The sequence below is a fragment of the Catharus ustulatus genome, chromosome 2 (genome assembly GCF_009819885.2).
Source record: "Catharus ustulatus isolate bCatUst1 chromosome 2, bCatUst1.pri.v2, whole genome shotgun sequence".
In the NCBI taxonomy this organism is placed as follows: Eukaryota; Metazoa; Chordata; class Aves; order Passeriformes; family Turdidae; genus Catharus; species Catharus ustulatus.
The window spans coordinates 29,802,196-29,819,394 of record NC_046222.1 but is presented as its reverse complement, the minus strand read 5'-3'; the positions used below and the strand labels follow the sequence as shown (position 1 = coordinate 29,819,394).

Genomic DNA, 17,199 nt, shown 5'->3' with positions numbered 1-17,199 from the left:
AGAGCCCTGCTCAGCCAAGCCAGCCCTCTACCTCACCGGCTAGACTTCCGACACATTGTAATTGCCTGCTCCTGTGCTCTGAAAGGAGGCCCTTAAAAAGTGAGCAGCTTTTATGTATACCCCACTATCCTCTAAAACAGATTCCCAGGGGACCTTACTAACTGCTTCCCTTCAGCCTACAGTCTGCTCTCCCCAGGTCCAGGGAAGTAGCTTTACTTCCAGTTTTTCTCTAATCACCAAGATTTTGAAGTCAGCTATTTCGTAATCTTCATGGTCAAGACAGCCACCATGAGACCGTGTCTATTTACAACCAACCATCTCTTTTTACAAACAACTCCCAGCTTGGGCTCTCCAGGGAAGAAGAGAGGCCTTTAGGGACTTCTTCCTCTGGTGAAGCAGAGCGCACAGTGTTTAAAGGAACAGATATGATCTGTGGATTCCTATGGTTTAAAGCTTATTGGCAATCAGTGTCCTTCCTCCCATTGTGTATAAATCATGGTGGTAAGGGTGCTCCAGAGGCTTTCGGACCAGGCTGCTACACTGCATGAGGTCAGAGCAGCTGTGGTTTTGTCTGTTCACATATTGAAAACCCTCAAGTAAAATTTAGGTGCAAAACCTGTGTCAGTTTGTCACACCTGACTTCCCATGCTCAGACTTCCCTGATGACCATCAACACTTGAGCCTCACAGCAAGGAGCCACCATAATTGATCACAGCTTCTGTTCAGAAGCCTGAGGGCAGCAGGGAATCAGGAAGCTAATCTGGAGCCATCCTTGTAAATCTTTGTAGGTCTGCAGATACAATCAGGAGTACAGCTAATACTCAGAGAAATTAGAGAAAAGAAACTTTTGGGACTGAGTAGTCAAACAAATACAAGTTTATTTACAAACAAAGAAGAAAACATAGCCATCACATGAAATTCTGGTATATTTACAGCATCCAGGTGAGGGATGAGATAGCAAAAGGGTAAGAGGGGCAGAAGGTTGGTGTTAAGGAAAGAGGAAGTCTGCGGTTGAATTGCAGAGGAATTGAGCTGAAACAGGCCAAAACCTCCACACTTGGAAAGCTGAGGCTTCAGGGAACACAAACAGTCTAAACTAACTCAGCAGTGGGCAGAGATGCAGCTCCTGGGCTGACCTTCCTTAGCTCTTCCCTGAGTTGGCGCCCTGGTGCTCAGGGAGCAAGAAGAGGAGGGGTGTGACCTTTTCCTGCTAATGGATGATGAGGGGGCAGCAAGAGACTTTGCTTGCCTGCACAGGCAAGGGACCATGGAGTCAATCAGCTGAGCTGGAAAGCAGCAGTGCTTCACAGCACTGAAAGCTGGCATGGAAAAGAAGGGGAAGGCTTCATTCCAGTCCAAGAGCAAGGAACGTGAGACAGGCCAGCTGGGATGTGAGCTCCAGTCCTGCAGTCCCATGGAGCTAGCTGCAATGTATGATTATTTTTTCCTTAATGAGCCTTTCAGCTTCTTCTCTGAGGAGCGTTGTTTCCGCACTTTCTCCTCCTTTTTCCCCAAGTTCTCATAGACTGTTGACTCCTCTTTCTGCCTGTAAGACCAGGGGAGAAGTGAGGAAAGGAAAAAGTCAGCCAAGCCAGCAGGTAGACTTGCCAGAGGCAAGCAGAGCTGGGTCTCTGCTTTAGGTGAGCTCTTACTTGGAGGGTTTTCGTGAAACCTTGGGGTGCGCGTTCCTCACTGCAGGGGGGTAGGCAATGTTTCCATACTCACATTCATTTGGCTTGCCTTTCTGAGACTGCAGGAGAGAGAAAACTCTTAGAAGAGTGTGGTCTGGTAGGTGCATTTGAGACACCATGGAAGAGTTCTGGCTGTTAAATCCCACTTAGTGCCAGGATCTCAGTGGAAGTAGGTGGACTGCTGAAGTGCCTGGGCTCAGCACACTGTCCACCACCACCAGAGGTAGCAGCAGCTGCAAATGCAGCCTTGTACAGGAGGCAACAGTGGAGCAACAAATCTCTGGAGGCACCAGAATGCCTGAAAATGCCAAATTTCAGCTAAAGAATATTGAAACAGCATGCTGCCAGAGGCTACAAGGAGAGAGAAAAGATCTTAACAGCTGCAAAACAAGGATGTGAAAGACAAAGAGGAAAGAAGAGGCAAGGAAAGTCTTTGTTTGTCCTAAACTAAGTTTGTAACAGAACAGCACTTTGATGTTATTCAGAACATAGTTGAAGTAACTGTATTAAAGTTTAACTGCTGTCTAGCAGTTCAGACAAGTTCTAGACAAGTCCAGCTGCTAATGAACTTGTCTCCTGAATTTAAAAGCCTTAGAAGAGAGGAACAGGGACACAGATCTTACTGCAGCACCGTAGTCTGTGTAGATCTCAGCATTAGCTTAAAGCTTGTGAAACAGAGCACTTGGGCTCAGAGCCACCTCACAGGGCAGTAGAGCCCCTTTTCTCTCACCTGGATAACTTCCAGCTTTTTCTTGGTTGTCTCTATGAACTGGCAGATGGCCATGTAGATGAACTTGTACTGGGCCTCTGTCTGCACCATCCCAGATCGCTGGGACCTCACCATCTGGATGGTCTTCTGGATGTCAATGTCGCAGTCCAACCCTAGCAAGGAGCACCAGGAAAGTGTATGGACATGTTCACTACCCCTTCTCCCAGTTCTCTACCAAAAGCAGCCACAGTGGAGGGCAGTCAAGAAGTTTCTACCTCCTTCCATACTCTTTATTCCTGCATGGACTTCCTATCTTTCCCTCTGCTCAGTATCTTTCAAGTCTGGCCTTGGAGGAAGAGTCAAAGCTCAAGAGAAGGCTGAAGCCATAAGCAGAGGATACAGTACAGAGATCCAGCAGAACAACTTTCTTAGGGCCATGGCAGGATCTTCTTCCACTGATACCTGATAGTTTTCAGCCCTTTGCAACTGAACTTAAAGGCAAAGTCCTACTGGGTAGCCCAGTTCATTTTGAGGTCCTTTGGGGTCCTCTTACCCTTGGTGGAGATTGTTTCCACTATCATATCAATGACGATGATAGTCCCAGTGCGGCCAATCCCAGCACTGCAAGGAGAGGACAAGCAGAAGTCAAAGCAAGACAGGTCTTGAAACAAAATGGGGAAGCACATGGCTCTTTTAGCAGCTGTTCAGAAATGCCACAAGAGTCATGGGTTCAACAGGTAGAGAGTTTGGTGTGGGGGCATCAAAGAGGGAAAAAAGTGAACATTTGGAGTGGCATATGCTTCACTCACAAGTCCTAGGGTACAGCAGGACAGACTTTCTGTCTCACCCTCGATAAGGGATGGAGGATGCTTCAAACTCCAACCTCTGTACCAACCTGCAGTGTACCAGAATAGGCCCTGCGTTGGGGATGCTTTCTTGCTTCTGATTTATCTGATCGAGGAAGCTGAGGACTCCTCCTGGCTCACTGGGTACACCATGGTCAGGCCAGCTCAGGTATTGGTAGTGCCAGATCTCACGCACAGCCTTGCTCTGAGAATAGCAAAGCACCCCACTGGTCAAACTGCAATCCAGCCCTGTCCCTGGCCTCTGTTCCAGGGAGAGGTGAATTTGAAGCCAGAGAGATTCTCTGTCTCCTGCACACTTGTTGGTGATTCCACCAGTGTGATTCCAGCCCAAACCAGGTGGGAACAGCAGCCCCAAGAATGATAAAACAGCAGCATCATCACAGCACCCAGAAGTTCCCAGGTTTAGGTGGCTGGTAGACCCAGGGGTTGGATGGCAGTCCTTGGTCAGACACACTCACGTTATCCTTAGGGCACACGCAGAGGTGCCGAAGTTTGTACTCCAGTGCATCGTGCTCTCCAGCGTTCTGGACAAGGTAGGGACCATACTCCTTTGTGGTGCCCAGCTCTGGCCAGTAAGGCACACATTTGTTCTGTGTGGGCAGAAAGGGCAGGGTGAGGATGGGCAGAAGGCAGGAGAGAGAGAAAACGCAGAGCAATGGTTGAAAGGGAAAAGGGACACCTCCAGACTGCTACTTACCCGGCCTTTTTCTACCTCCCGTGTTGTCATCACAATAATGCGCGTGTTCTCCTGCCACACCATTTGCCACAAATCATTGACTGTGGCATCCAGGCAGCCCTGGCTGGCAATGTAGGTCTTGGTGCATTCGTCTGGGCTGATCAGGGTGTTCTGGGTGCAGACAGGGGAGGGTCAGGAGAGCTGCAGGAGCAGGCAGGCCTTCCCCTGCTTTGGGCACGCAGCCATCTTTCAAGAATCTCACCTTGACATAGTTGGCATTGATGTAGTCAGATCCAGGTATATTTGGGTCCCTTCCCTGGAGGATGACTCTGGAGTGATCAACTGTGGGTGCAGTGAAAGAATGAACAGTGCAATGAGATACTCCATGCACAGCCACACGGAGCTCCCTCACTGCCCTGTGCCACCTCAGTCATGATTCCCAGTGCATGCCCCATATCCTCAGCTTTCCCTCTCTGGCTTCAGGCCAGTCTCACTCCATACTCCCATCTCTCTGCCTCTGTGATGGGCCACAGAAGCTAATGAGTCTGATGCACCCCACTCTCCTTCCTTCAAGGACAGGAAAAGGCTGTGACCTCCCTCACCAGCTCTTAAATCCTCAGTGCCATACACCTTGTAACCTGCTCTGGAGGGCTGGGGCAAGGATTGCTTGGACAGCTCTTCATTGCCTGTCTGTGTCCATTTGGTTTTTCTATAGTGGAGAAGCAAGACTCACAGGGCAGTATGTTCTTGTATCGGTTCTTGCTCTTATTTTCAGGTCTTTGGCCCTCATGACGGTCAAACAGGTGCTTGGCTTCCTGTTTTTGCAGGCTCTGAGAGCAGAAGAAAGAATAGTCATGGCAAGGTCACAATGTATGACAGGAGAGGTGGGCACTAGGAGGCACAGTGGTGCTTCTGATGACACATGGACATGCTGTGGGGGAGCAGAGAAGTGAAAACAAAATCTAGACTTGAGAAGTCTGAGGTTTGTGCCCTTACTGTCTTGGTGACTCATGCTCCCAACCATGAAAAAGCACATTTCTATCTCACTGGGTTCACTTAAAGATGAGGCTCATTCCCCAGGGGAATTGGCTCCAAATAGAGACTTCTTTCAGAGAGAAATTGACAAGACACACAAGAAATTTGTGTACAGGAAGAAATCGAGGGTGGAGAATGAGGTGGTGCATACAGACTTCCCAAAAAGCCAAATAATGTCCCCCAGCAGTTTCTTACATCAAATTCCTCCCAGAATCCAGCCTTGGACGTCTCCTCAGACAGATTTGTCTTCTTGTTCAGCTCCTGCACTCTGTTCTCAATGTCAGCAGCATTCACCCTTGTAGCATAGTAGGGCTGGGGATGGGAAAACAGAATAGGTGAGAGTGAGAGAGAGAGAGAGAGATGCTGCTGCTGGAGAGCGAAGTGTCCTCTGTGGACCATGGAAAAAAGAAGGAAAGGGACAAAAAGCAGAAACAAACAGCAAATCAGTTACTCCAAAGGGGCTCTAAAAACCAGGAAACTGGACTTACCTGCTTCAGGTACACAAAGGAACCAGACATCTCCTCAATTCCAATCTTCTTGAAGTGCTCCACCAGATCTGTCAAGCTGTCAAACATCTCAGCACCTCCAACTGTGTAGCGTCCATTCTAAACAGAGGAAGAATTTGTAACATCTCACTCATAACATTCATAACAGAATCATGGAATAGTTTGGATTGGAAGGCTTCATAAAGGGCAGCTAATTCCAAACTCCCTGCTATGGGCAGGGACACCTTCCACCAGATTGGGTTGCCCAGAGCCCCCTCCAGCCTCACCTCAAACACTTCCAGGGATGGGGCATCCACAGTTTTTCTGGGAGACCTGTGCCAGTGCCTCCAACTCACAGTAGCAGTGCCACCAACCTCACAGTAAAGTATTTTTTCCTAATATCCCAGCTAAACCTGTCCTCTTTCACTTTGAAGGTATTCCCTTTTGCTCTATCACTCCATGCCCTTGTAAAAAGTCCTTCTCCAGCTTTCTCATGAGCCTCCTTTAAGTACTGGAAGGTGCTGTGATAACTCCCCAGAGCTTCTCCAGGCTCCACAGCCCCCACTCTCTCCACCTGTCCCCTAGACAAAGTTGATGATGCTCAAGAAAAAGGCATTGCTGGGATGCAGATCCATAGGTACCACCTAGGAAAGCATTTCCTCTGGCAGGGAGGTCAGAGGAGTTTGCCCTGAGCACACGGAGTTTATGGCACAGTGCTCTCAGTGGATCAAAGCCCAGAGCAGGCGTATTGCTACTCTCATTTAAGGTCAGTTGCATTCTCTTCTTGGAATCCCCTCATCCCACGTGAAAGAAATAGGAGAAATTGTGACAGCCATTTGGGTGACATCCATCAGACCACTGCCTGTCCTTCTGCCCTCCCACTGCTCACCTCACACATGATCTTGATGTGTGTGACTTTGAGCCGAGTCCCAGAGGCACCGGTTGCTCCAGCTGGAGCATCAGACCCAGGTTTGGGCTGGTCAGTGAGGACAGACAAGACAAAGTCCCCAGGTTTGCTGAGGCTCTCCCGCACCAAGAAGGTCCAAGGGGTAGCTTTGGCCTGGAGCAATGACTCAGCTGCAGGGCCTGACAGATGCCCATGGTACCACCTAAGAAAAAACAAGAAAGGGTCAGAAAAGAGGTGGAGATGCAGGAAGTGGATGTCCTTGTGCTGATGAGAGAAGAACAGCAACACTGGGGAAGGGTGAGGGAGGAAGAAAGGAAGGGAGAGACAGAGAGGAAGGAATGACAGAGCGAAGGAGGAGCAGGATCTTGGGAAAAGCAGATGAGACAGAATGTGGAGAGCTAGTCAAAAGAGGAAAGTGCAAGGGTGGAGAAGAAGGTGGAGACAGAAAGGACCTAGGGAGTAGAAGGCTAGTACCAGAGGACACAGTAGGAAAGCACCAAGTGTGATCCATTATGTAACAGAGAGGCACAGGTAAGTGATACTTTCTGTCTGGAACACCAGTTGGGAAAGGGTAGTCTGTGTGTTTCAGCACTTCACAGTATTATTGGGGTTGTTGCCTTACTGCTGCAAGGGGGTCTGGAAACTCAAACACAAGGGAAACAAAAATAAGCCCTTATTGAGTCAGAAACTCTCCCATCAGATTTAGCAGCACCCAGATGGTTGTGTTGAGAGCAGATCCATTAAAGAACTATTCCACCAACTCCTCTCTCTGAAACCCAGTCACCTCTTCACTCAAAGGATAATTCCCATTCTCTGGGTACATCATACTGCAGCAATCACCCTGGCCACCGGAGTGAGCACCAGAAACTGATCCACATGCACATTCCTGTCCTCAAAGCAAACACTTAACAGCTCCTTCTCTCCTCCTGGCACAAGCTCCTCATGGGATCACCCCCATTTGACCAAGGTGTTCCCTGCCTTGCCGTGGGGATGTGGGAACAGATTTACTTCACACGGAGCAGCTAACAGGGAAGGCCTGGCATGGTACTGGTGAATTTCACATTGTTGGGGGGCTATTTGTTCCCAAAAACTGAGATGGAGTTCAGGAGGCCACAGCCCAGTCACAGAGGCAGCTGGGGCATTCATTCATTCTCCCCTGCATCTAGTAAAGCAAGGGGTTACTCCATGTTCAGCAAAAGGTTCACACAGTTACTGGCCTCAGTAAGTAACTTTTGTTGACCCTCACCTCATGCACTGCAAGAATCAGCTGGTGACTCTCAGTGCACGGTTGTCATTAATTTCTGAACCTCCTCTCAGAGAATTTTTCAGCCACCATGTACTCAGATGCCACCTTGGGATCGGTTGGCCCCTCCTGCTCATCAAAGAGGTCTCCCAGCCTCCCCTCCACAGGTAGGATGGGGTTAATGGGTCTCATTCCTCCCTCCCCCAGCAAAGCCCAGCTCTTCAAAGCCACGTGATGGAAAATCACTTGGGGAGAGAGTGAGAGGAGCTTTCGTAAGAGCCCATGGGGGGAGGGGGTAAGTTTCCAACCGCAGAAGGAAGGGAGGAAGCTGCAGGGCCAAGATGCAATGGCCTTGACTGGAGAGGACAGCCAGCAGCAGACCTGCCCCCTCTGCAGCCTGGCCCCAGAGCAAGCTGGGGTGTACCCTGATGTTTCGGCCCAGGGTATCTCTGCTCCCTGCCTCCAGGTGCCCAAGGAAGACCTGTGCAAGAAGGACTTGTCCACCCCAGAGCAGGGCATGACAGCTCCCCTGAGCTGCATCAGAGGGCCTGAAAGCAAAATGCAAGGGCAAAACCACCTGATTTGATTTAGGAACTTGGTGTCAGAGACACATGCAAAGCGGGGACAGGAAGGAGACTAAGCAGGCCAGGAATAGCAGGGGAACATGGTCCTCCTCTCAGCTCTGTGAGTCATCCAGGCCTAGAATAACCAAGGAGGTTTGGAGCAAGACTGAGGGCTTCCACACAATGTGTCCCTCCACAGACCACTGCAGATCCACAGCGGACACAACCTCTGCTTTCAGAAACAGTATATAAATAGCAAAGGCAACCAGAAACCAGAAGTAAAAATAGAGCCCATTAGGTCTGCAGAGATGGATCAAGGTATGCACAGCTATTCCTGGGGATGCTGCTCCCATGGACACATACGAGGTTAAGAAAGGCAGGAGGGACTTTTTGCAGTATTTGCTCTGAGGATGCAGGCAGGACAGAAAGGAGGCCATGAAACACCTCATCACAGACACAGTAGCTGCCTTGCTGTCCTTGTACCTCTCTGTTGTGGGGTCAGAACAGTTGAGCGGGTATCGCAAGTCGATGATGGTTCCATCTTTGTCCTGCAGAGAGCCCTGTTGCTGTGTGTAGTACTCCACCAGCTCTGACAAGGTGGCAAACTTCTCCCCTCCATACAGGTCATAGAAATCCCCAGTATTCTGGATACGGATGTGGGTTACCTGATCACCAACCCTGTGGAATAAAGAACAGGGCAATCCAATGAGGTGGTTGGAAAAGGGGCAGAAAAGTGTCCTGCACTACCTCCCACCATGGAACCAGAGTAAACCATCCCCACAAATGGGGAGGAGAAGCTGGAAAGAGAAGATCCTTGGGTAACTTGAGGGAGGCTCTAGAAGATGCTGGGAAAGTAAGATTGTTTTACAGCTTGAAAAGAACTCAAAGGAATAGAGACAGGATTAAGAAGATGCCACAGGACATGCAAGGATCTAGGGAATCTGTGTATGTAACACTGCAAAGACAGAAGCTGGAGTCCAAGTTACTTACCGGACTGAAAGAGAAAAATCCCCCTGATTCCTCCGACTGGGTCTGGCCAGGAAGCTCCCATGGACACCTCGTCCCTTCAGTAAGGCCTCAGCTTCCAGCCCACTTAGGTCACGGTGAAACCACCTAGCAGAGAAAATAAAAGCAAGACCAAGTGAATAAAAAAGGCCGGGCGCTACTGTGGAGATTTGTAGGATGAAGAATGGTCCCTGGTCAGCATCCCTAGGTGAAAACCAGCAGCAGCATCCCTTCCTGCCCAATGCCTCCCCCAGCCTATGGATGGTTCCCATTAGACATAAGGCTTCCAGGGCCATCCCTGCCTTGATCCACCCCATTTTCTTGGTCCAATTTCCTACACACCCAGACCTCTCAGACCCTCTTACCTCACCATTGTGGAGGGAGAAAGAAGAGGTGGCCAAGTGGCTGCCACTAAAGCAACTCAAAAAACACAGACGAAAAATCAGTTTGTGCTGGAAAGGAAAGGGAAGTTGGAGGTCTGTGCTGGGGCACCCAACACCAAACTGTTCCGGTGCCTCTTGGGAGCTGGCCATGTATCTCTCCTGGAGTCTGCTGTCAGTCCATTCAGACTCTCCCCTTCCACCTTCTCCTGGAGAGGTGCCTTGATCTCTGGCCCGCTGTGCAGTGCTGCTGGGCACGGGCAGCCGCGAGCCCGTACACAGCGGGGCACGCGCGACTCCGGGAACAGGAAGTGCTCCGAGCAGCACTCCGCAGCCCCAAACTGCTTTGCATACACTTCTGCTTCTCCTTTTGTGTTTTTCCTCCCCATAGCCCCTATTATTTTTGGGTCCCTGTCTTTAGTACACAAGGGCTGACTCTTTGCATTCCTCTTAGGTTCTGGCCATATTCACAAAACTCAGTTCTGCACGTTCTCTGTTCCCCTTTTCCTCCAAAAGACCAATGAGCGACATAAATGGTCCCAAATGTCCTACATGCTGTGTAAAGGCACAAGGGGGAATCTGTGTGAACCCAGAGCTGCAGACTTCAAGGTCCAGGTTAGTGCTCTGAGCACAGCTGTGCCTGCCTGAAACCAGCCTGCCATGGGATGGGACTGACACAGGCAGTGGTAGCTCAAAAGGGATGGAGAGGTTGGGAGAGGGTGGTAAAGCTGCTCAGGAAGGCAGGCAGAGACCAGGACAAAGAGCTAATACCTACAGGGAGCCCACACAGCACTGCAGGAGTGAGCCAAGGACCTTCAAAATCCCAGCAAACCATACTGAGGCCAAAGCTGACAACCTGGACAACCAGGTACAAAAAGAATGAAAACCATTCCAGTCACCTAGCTGCTTCCAGCTGTAGCCCATGACTGCCCTGCCCACAACACTGGCTTCAAGGTCTGCAGGTCTGGTGAAAGAATGGAAGCTAAGCAGTGGCCAAAGAGTGAAATACAACTGGGAAAGGAGCCTGACTTTTCCCTGGAGACATCTCAGCTACCCTGTGTGGTGTGGGCAGCAGCAACAGCAAGAGCCTTGCTCATTTCAAGTAGCAGCAGCTGCAGACTTCCCTACACACCACCAGACTGGGAAATCCTGCAAAAAGATGAACAGGCTGCTAGCTGAGACCTAGACAAAAACTCATGGCCAAGATAGAAACCAGCAACAAAAGGAAGTACAGGAGAGACGAGTGAGAAGCTAAACTTCATTGCTAGAAAGGCAACCCAAGCACGTACAAGCGCTTCCTTAGAAATGCTTCTGGTTTCATGCACATGGTGAGCTGGGGTGCAGTAAGCTGCAGGCAGCCAGAGGTACTAACTTAGAACTGATAGTAAAAAACAAGGGGATTTTAAATGCACAGGACCAACTCAAGGGAACAACTCCTGCATAAAGTTGTAGAAGTTGCACCTGAAAGATGGCACCAGAATAAGTCTATCAGGAACAGGAAACAAGTATTGCTCATAGCTAAGGGAGAAAAGGCAGGAACTTCCAAGGAGAAGTCACAAAAAATAATTCCTGATATCAAAAGAATATTAGAGTATGCTGAGTCAATATGAAGCCAAGGCAGATGAAAACCAAAACTTAGGCACTCCTGCACCCTACACTGAGTGAAGGACAAAACCTGTATGAGGAACTGAACATTAGTTGGACACGAGGAAACAAGGAAAGAACAAGAAAGCAAAGAGCCCAGACCAGAACAAGAGTGAGAGAGCACTTACCCCATGTAACTTAATATCCTGCAGAAGGACAAGCTACAGGGTGCAGTGTAATCTCTTGATAGTATTTTTGTGGACACAAATTCCATGTCACATAATTTACAGGATGAGTTTATGCTTCTGCTTGCTTTCATTTTAGAAAGGAGTACAGTAATTTCACGACCATAAGGCGCACCCCTTGGGAGTCAGCGAATTTTGCAGATCATATAAGGCGCACCGGACTATAAGGCGCACTATTTTTTGCAGCGAGGAGCTGCACGGCATGTAACAAAGTAACGAATTAATAACAGAATCGCGCCATCGCGGGTTTACTGGCATGTGCTCAATTTGCAAACATTTTTCACAGATTGGCGTAGCCTTTAAATGCAGTCCCAGGCGCCCTCCCTGTGCCGTGAGTCTCGGCACTCCTGCCTGCCCACAGTGCCAGCTGGCGAGGCAGGGCTCAGGGCAGCCACGGCTCGCAGCGGTCTGGGGTGGCTCGAGGCCACCCGTGGTCTGGGTTGGTTCGAGGTGGCCACGACTCGCGGCTTCTGTGGCCGCCCACTCCCGCCTTCCCTGCGCGGCTAGCGCTGAGCCAGCGGCGGCGCTTCCCTCTCTCCCCGCACGGCGGTCGGGACCGGCACCGCTCCGTTCTCTCCCTGTGTGGCTCATACAGGCCGGCATGGAGCCGCTCTCTACCCGTGTGGCACGTACGGGGCCGGGGAAGCGCCGCTCTCTACTCATGCAGTGCGCACTGGGCCGGGGTGGCACCACTCTCTCCCTGCGTAGCTTGTACGGGGCCGCCGCGGTGCTCCTCCACTCTCTACCCGTGCAGCACGCACGGGGCCGGGGCAGCACTGCTCTCTCCCCGTGCAGCACGTACGGGGCTGCCACGGCACCGCTCCGCTCTCTACCCGCGCGGCACATACGGAGCTGGCGCGGCACGTACGGGGCTGGGGCAGCGCCGCTCCGCTGTCTACCCGCACGGCATGTACAGGGGTGGGACGGCAGCACTCCACTCTCTACCCACGCAGCACGCATGGGGCCGGGGCAGCGCTGCTCTCTCCCTTTGCAGTATGTACAGGGCCGGCGCGGCACCGCTCCGCTCGCTACCCGCGCGGCACACACAGGGCCGGCATGGTGCTGCTCTGCTGTCTACCCGCACAGCACGTACGGGGTTGGGGTGGTGCCACTCTGCTCTCTACCTGCGCAGCACGCATGGGGGCCGGCATGGCGGAGCTCCGCTCTCTACCCCCGCGGCACGTACGGGGCTTGGGCAGCACCACTCTCTCCCCGCGCGGCATGCACGGGGCCAGGGCGGCGCTGCTGTCTCCCTGTGCGGCATATACGGGGCTGGGGCAGCACCGCTCCGCTCTCTGCCTGCGCGGCTCGTATGGGACCAGCGCCGCCTCCCTCTCTCCCCGCGCGGCTCATATGGGGCCGGCGCCGCCTCCTTCTCTCCCAGCGCCGCATCCGGGGATGGTGCCCCCTCCCTCTCTCCCCGCGTGGCGGCTGGGGCCGGCGGCAGCTCCCTCCCTCCCCATGTGGCTCCTGCCGGCCGTGGCTGCCTGCTCCTGCCGCCCCCCGACTTGGTGCTCCTGCGGCACTCGCCCCCCCATTGCAGCTCACACTTCCGGGTGGCAAATGTCACAACTTTGTACATCATATAAGGCGCACCGGACTATAAGGCGCACTTCTGGGTTCGGGGGAAATTTTAGTCAAAAGAGTACGCCTTATAGTCGTGAAATTACTGTAGATGCATGCAGCTGCCCTGGTGTCTTTGATCTGAGCCATCTAATTAAAAATTACCAGTAAGGGAGGGAAATGTCACCATAGAGAAGCCATCAGTTGGTATCTTTGAGGTCACTCTCTCAAATGGCTGTAGTATGGAACAGATGAGTCACTAAATATAATAAGACTATAATTGAGCCCTCGAGACACTTTTTAAATACAATTAAGAGGTCAAGAGATTTCAGCAAAGAGACTACTCTTACACTCTTTGGCTTTCAGTACAACTCAGGTGTTAGAACCTCATCTTGTAAATCCCTCGTGGAACCAGGCCACAGCTGGCGCAGTAACAAATCTACAGCAGAAGATAAATGAAATAGCTAATTAAAAGACACACACATCTGAATTGCTGCAAGAAAAAAAGGCCCTGAGAAACTAGGTAGGATTCAGCATAACGCCACTAATGCAGTGAAGAGCCTGCAGTATATAACAGGGAGCAAGCTGAGTTTATTCAGCTTGAAGAAAAGATGCTTAAGGAAGGATTTAACACTTGTCTGAGACTACCTAAAAGGAGCTGTGGGGGTTTAGAGATGAGTCAGGCTCTTTTTTACAGGGCACAACAAAAGGACAAGAGGCAACAGGCATCACTTGCAGCAAGGGAAATTCTGGTTAGGTATCAGGAAAAACTGCACACATGCTCCCCCCAAGGGGGGTTCAGCACTTGCCACAGGTCCCCAGAGCAGCTGAGGAGCCTCCACCCTGGTAGGTCTCAGGATTCACCTGAACAAGGCCCTGAGCCACCTGAGCTAGTTTTGGGGCAGGCTCTGCTGCGAGCTGGGGGTGGAACTAGGCAATCCAGAGGTCAAAATGGTTGTCAAGGGAAGAGCAAAGAGAAAGATTATGTACAGAGTTTCTTTTGCCCTTGTACTTCCTAAGCCTCTACTAGCAGTTCCTTGTAGTCAACTGTCAAATGCATAATAAATTTTGCATCCTTTGGCAAAGGGTTCATTGCTCAGTTACAGAAATACCCCCTCCTTTGACTCGATTATAACCTGCTCCCTGCCTCTTTTTTAACACATGGTTGTTGTAAAGAAAAGAAAATCAGTGGGTGATTCCTGTTTCAACCCCTCTGCTCCAAACTGCTTGTGGTAACACACCTGAAACATCCATATCCATCCTCAACTCTTTGCCAGGCTGAAGAGTTCAGCCCTGCTAAGGGGCTCTTTTTGTACAGAGCTATTCTACACCTCTGACACCTTTGCTGTCCCTCTAGACATATTTCCAAATCTGGCATCTTGATTTGGAGATAAGAGTGAAAAGTTGGGACAGAACTGTGGTGTTCAAAATGCTGGTGAGTCACGGACAGTTATGATTTCTAATGTTCACCACAACCAAGCATTAAGTTAACAATTGCATGGACTTCTATAATCAAAGTCTCACTTCACAGAGGTTACAATTAGTTCAGAGTTATTGTTTTATATGCAATTTAAAAATTATTTTTCTTTATGAATGTTGTTTTACATAAGCCTTTTCATCTGCTGCCACTGTTCTACTGCCCACTGGAGGTCTGCCCACTGCCATTAGGTCTTTCAGAAGTTATTCACAAATCAACTCCCATGCTATTATCCTGAATAACTTTCTACCATCATCCAATTTTCTCACCTCACCAAGCATAATTCCCAGGACACTTGAGAATATACTGAACAGCATGTATTTCAGATTAGGCCCCTGTGATCTGGCCACTAGTGACTTATCTTTGCTGTAAAAATGGGATGTTAATAATTCCTACCTTCCATTTACTGTTCTCTAGTATAGTAATTCTTCACTCAAGAAAACCTTTTTTTTTTTTTTTTTCCCTAAATTCCATTATTTCAGCCTTATTTAAAGACTTTGATGAGAAAATCTTGTCAAATTCTTTAAATCCAAGCAAACTGTACTGGCCAGACCTGCCTTATCCACAAGCTTGCTAAGTCCCTCAAAACCTTCCAGTTTTACAGGACCATATTTGCCTTTATAAAAGCAGATGCTGATGCTTTCTTTAGTATCACATTAATTGCTTTCCCCATTACACTTTTTCAGATAACAACTTTATTGTTCCACACTTCCCTCACATGGGGGGAGCTAATTTGGAGCCCTTTTTGAGAAGGAGCATTGTGTTTGTTACTCCTAAATCTCAGCACTGGGATGATTTCAGACAGGAGGTTTTGCTTCTCTGTACAGAACTCTGTTGTAGTTCAGTCATTAGTGCAGAGCAAAGGCTGCCTGGGAATGGGCAGATGGACCATCTTACTGTGACTTGCCAAAGCCATATGCTCTACATCAGACCATGGGGCTTCAGGACAGTGCTGGACCACTGTGGTTGCCCAAACTCTTAGTAGAGAGTAATGCCAGTGTGAATCCCATTCCCTGACATACTGCCATAGCAGTCTCCAGAGCATGGTGCCTGTGTGGACTGACTGTGAGGACTGTATGTCCCACTCTTTGCTCCACAAAGGGCCAGAAAGACGACAGGATTTAAACGGCCAGGCAGCTGACATCTCTCTCTGCAAAACCATTCAGAGATGCTGCAGGTGCAGGGTGGCACAGGAACTGCAGTGGACAAGCATCACAAACCCTGCTTGCTGGTTATCCAAGTGAGAAGGAGCAACAGTAACAACGTAAAGCACAGCGAGCTCCAATCCTCTGGCTACCTCTAACAGGTAGCTCCAATTAGAAAGAGGGGTTTTTCCCTTCTATGCCTGATTCCTACTGCTGATGTTTTTATTTTTCTCACCAACAGCTCTTGTTTTCTTGCCCTAACTAGCATTCACAACACTCACCCACGGGATGGCATCAGGGTCTTGTTTCTCAGATCCCCACTGATGGAGGACTGACAGGAGCTGGTGGAGGAAGTACCACAGCCCTCAATCAAGGGGGGTCCTACTAAAGAAAATAAAGCAATATTGGAATTACCAAGAAAGGATCTCCAGACGGATTTGGGAGAGAGATCAAAGACCTTGATAGAGAAGAGGTGTCCTGGCACCCTCCCGGCAGGGCTGGATGCTCATGGCGGTGAGCACCGGCGTGCTGGAGCAGCAGCTGGCAGTGCTTGCGGGTGCAACACCTCCCGTGACTCACCTGAGCCCGATCCGCACAGGCGAGGCCCCGAACTCCGCCTATGAAGAAGATAGCTCCAGGTCAGGCAAACCTCAGGCCTCAAGCCGAGGGCTTAATTTTCGCCATTTGCAAAGCACTTCCTGGACTGTAGTTAATGAATAATCAGAGGGGTGGGGAAGGCTAAGGCCAAACTCGGAGAGGTAGATGGAGACGGAAGGGACCGACTCTCTTCCTGCCTCCCATCCACTGAGCTCACGCCCTCGCTGGCTGCATTCCTGCCTGTTTTGTAACTGAGTACAGAACGCAGAACCCGAACAGCTCCCTCACACCTGGCTTGCAGCTCCCTGCTATCCCAGGCCTGGCTCTTTCACTCTCAGCCATTTCCGCCCACTGCCAAAGATCTCAATTCTTCCAAGGGTAACAGGGACAAAGGGCAGGAGGCTACAAGCAGACATACTTGATATACTTCTGAATCACACTAGAAAGAAAACATTGCAAAGGAGCAAGGCTGTACCACTAGGTTGATCCTCTGCAGTCCAAAAAAACGTAAGATAAAAATTTCATTGTTTATGTTGTTCTAATCCAGACTGCAGCCAAATGGGGCAAGCTCAGCCCTCCCACACTAGGCCGCTCCCAGCTGCATCTCTCTGCTGCCTTTTTCACTAAGGATAATGTGCTAGATTGCACATTCAGCCACAAAACAAGGCAGCCACAGTCACTAGAGGAGGCAGGAGTACATTAGCATTGAACCTGCTGGGGACAGGGGCTTCAACGGCACTTACAGCACTTGCAGAACAGCACTAGATCATGTTGAGGGATACATTTCCTAGCATGCTTCAAACAGCACATCCAAAAATGCTTGCCCTTGTAAAGTGCTTAATACCTGTCTCTCTGATATCAGATCCTTGGGCTTCGCGCTAAGGATCTGCACAAACCTTTTTGCAGAACATGGTACATACTGGGCCTCCCAAAACAGCATCACAAGTGTCATGCAGAGAGCACTGCTGTACCTGCCTGTGCACCAGGCAGCAGCACTGCTGAGCTCACGGCCATTCATAAGACACGGG

General features: G+C 50.2%; 1 protein-coding gene across 1 annotated transcript; it reads right to left on the bottom strand.

The window, feature by feature from the left end:
• Positions 1–858: 858 nt before the first annotated feature.
• Positions 859–11,708, bottom strand: PTPN6 (protein tyrosine phosphatase non-receptor type 6). The gene is made up of 15 exons (XM_033051470.1): positions 9,546–11,708; positions 9,166–9,288; positions 8,659–8,853; positions 6,352–6,571; positions 5,466–5,582; positions 5,173–5,289; positions 4,676–4,772; positions 4,205–4,284; positions 3,964–4,113; positions 3,725–3,856; positions 3,296–3,450; positions 2,954–3,021; positions 2,422–2,573; positions 1,653–1,750; positions 859–1,546 (listed from the first exon to the last, which is right to left on the bottom strand). Exons 1-15 carry the CDS (start codon positions 9,551–9,553, stop codon positions 1,438–1,440), a joined length of 1,821 nt encoding a protein of 606 aa, XP_032907361.1. The 5' UTR covers positions 9,554–11,708; the 3' UTR covers positions 859–1,437.
• Between the last annotated feature and the right edge of the window lie 5,491 nt (positions 11,709–17,199).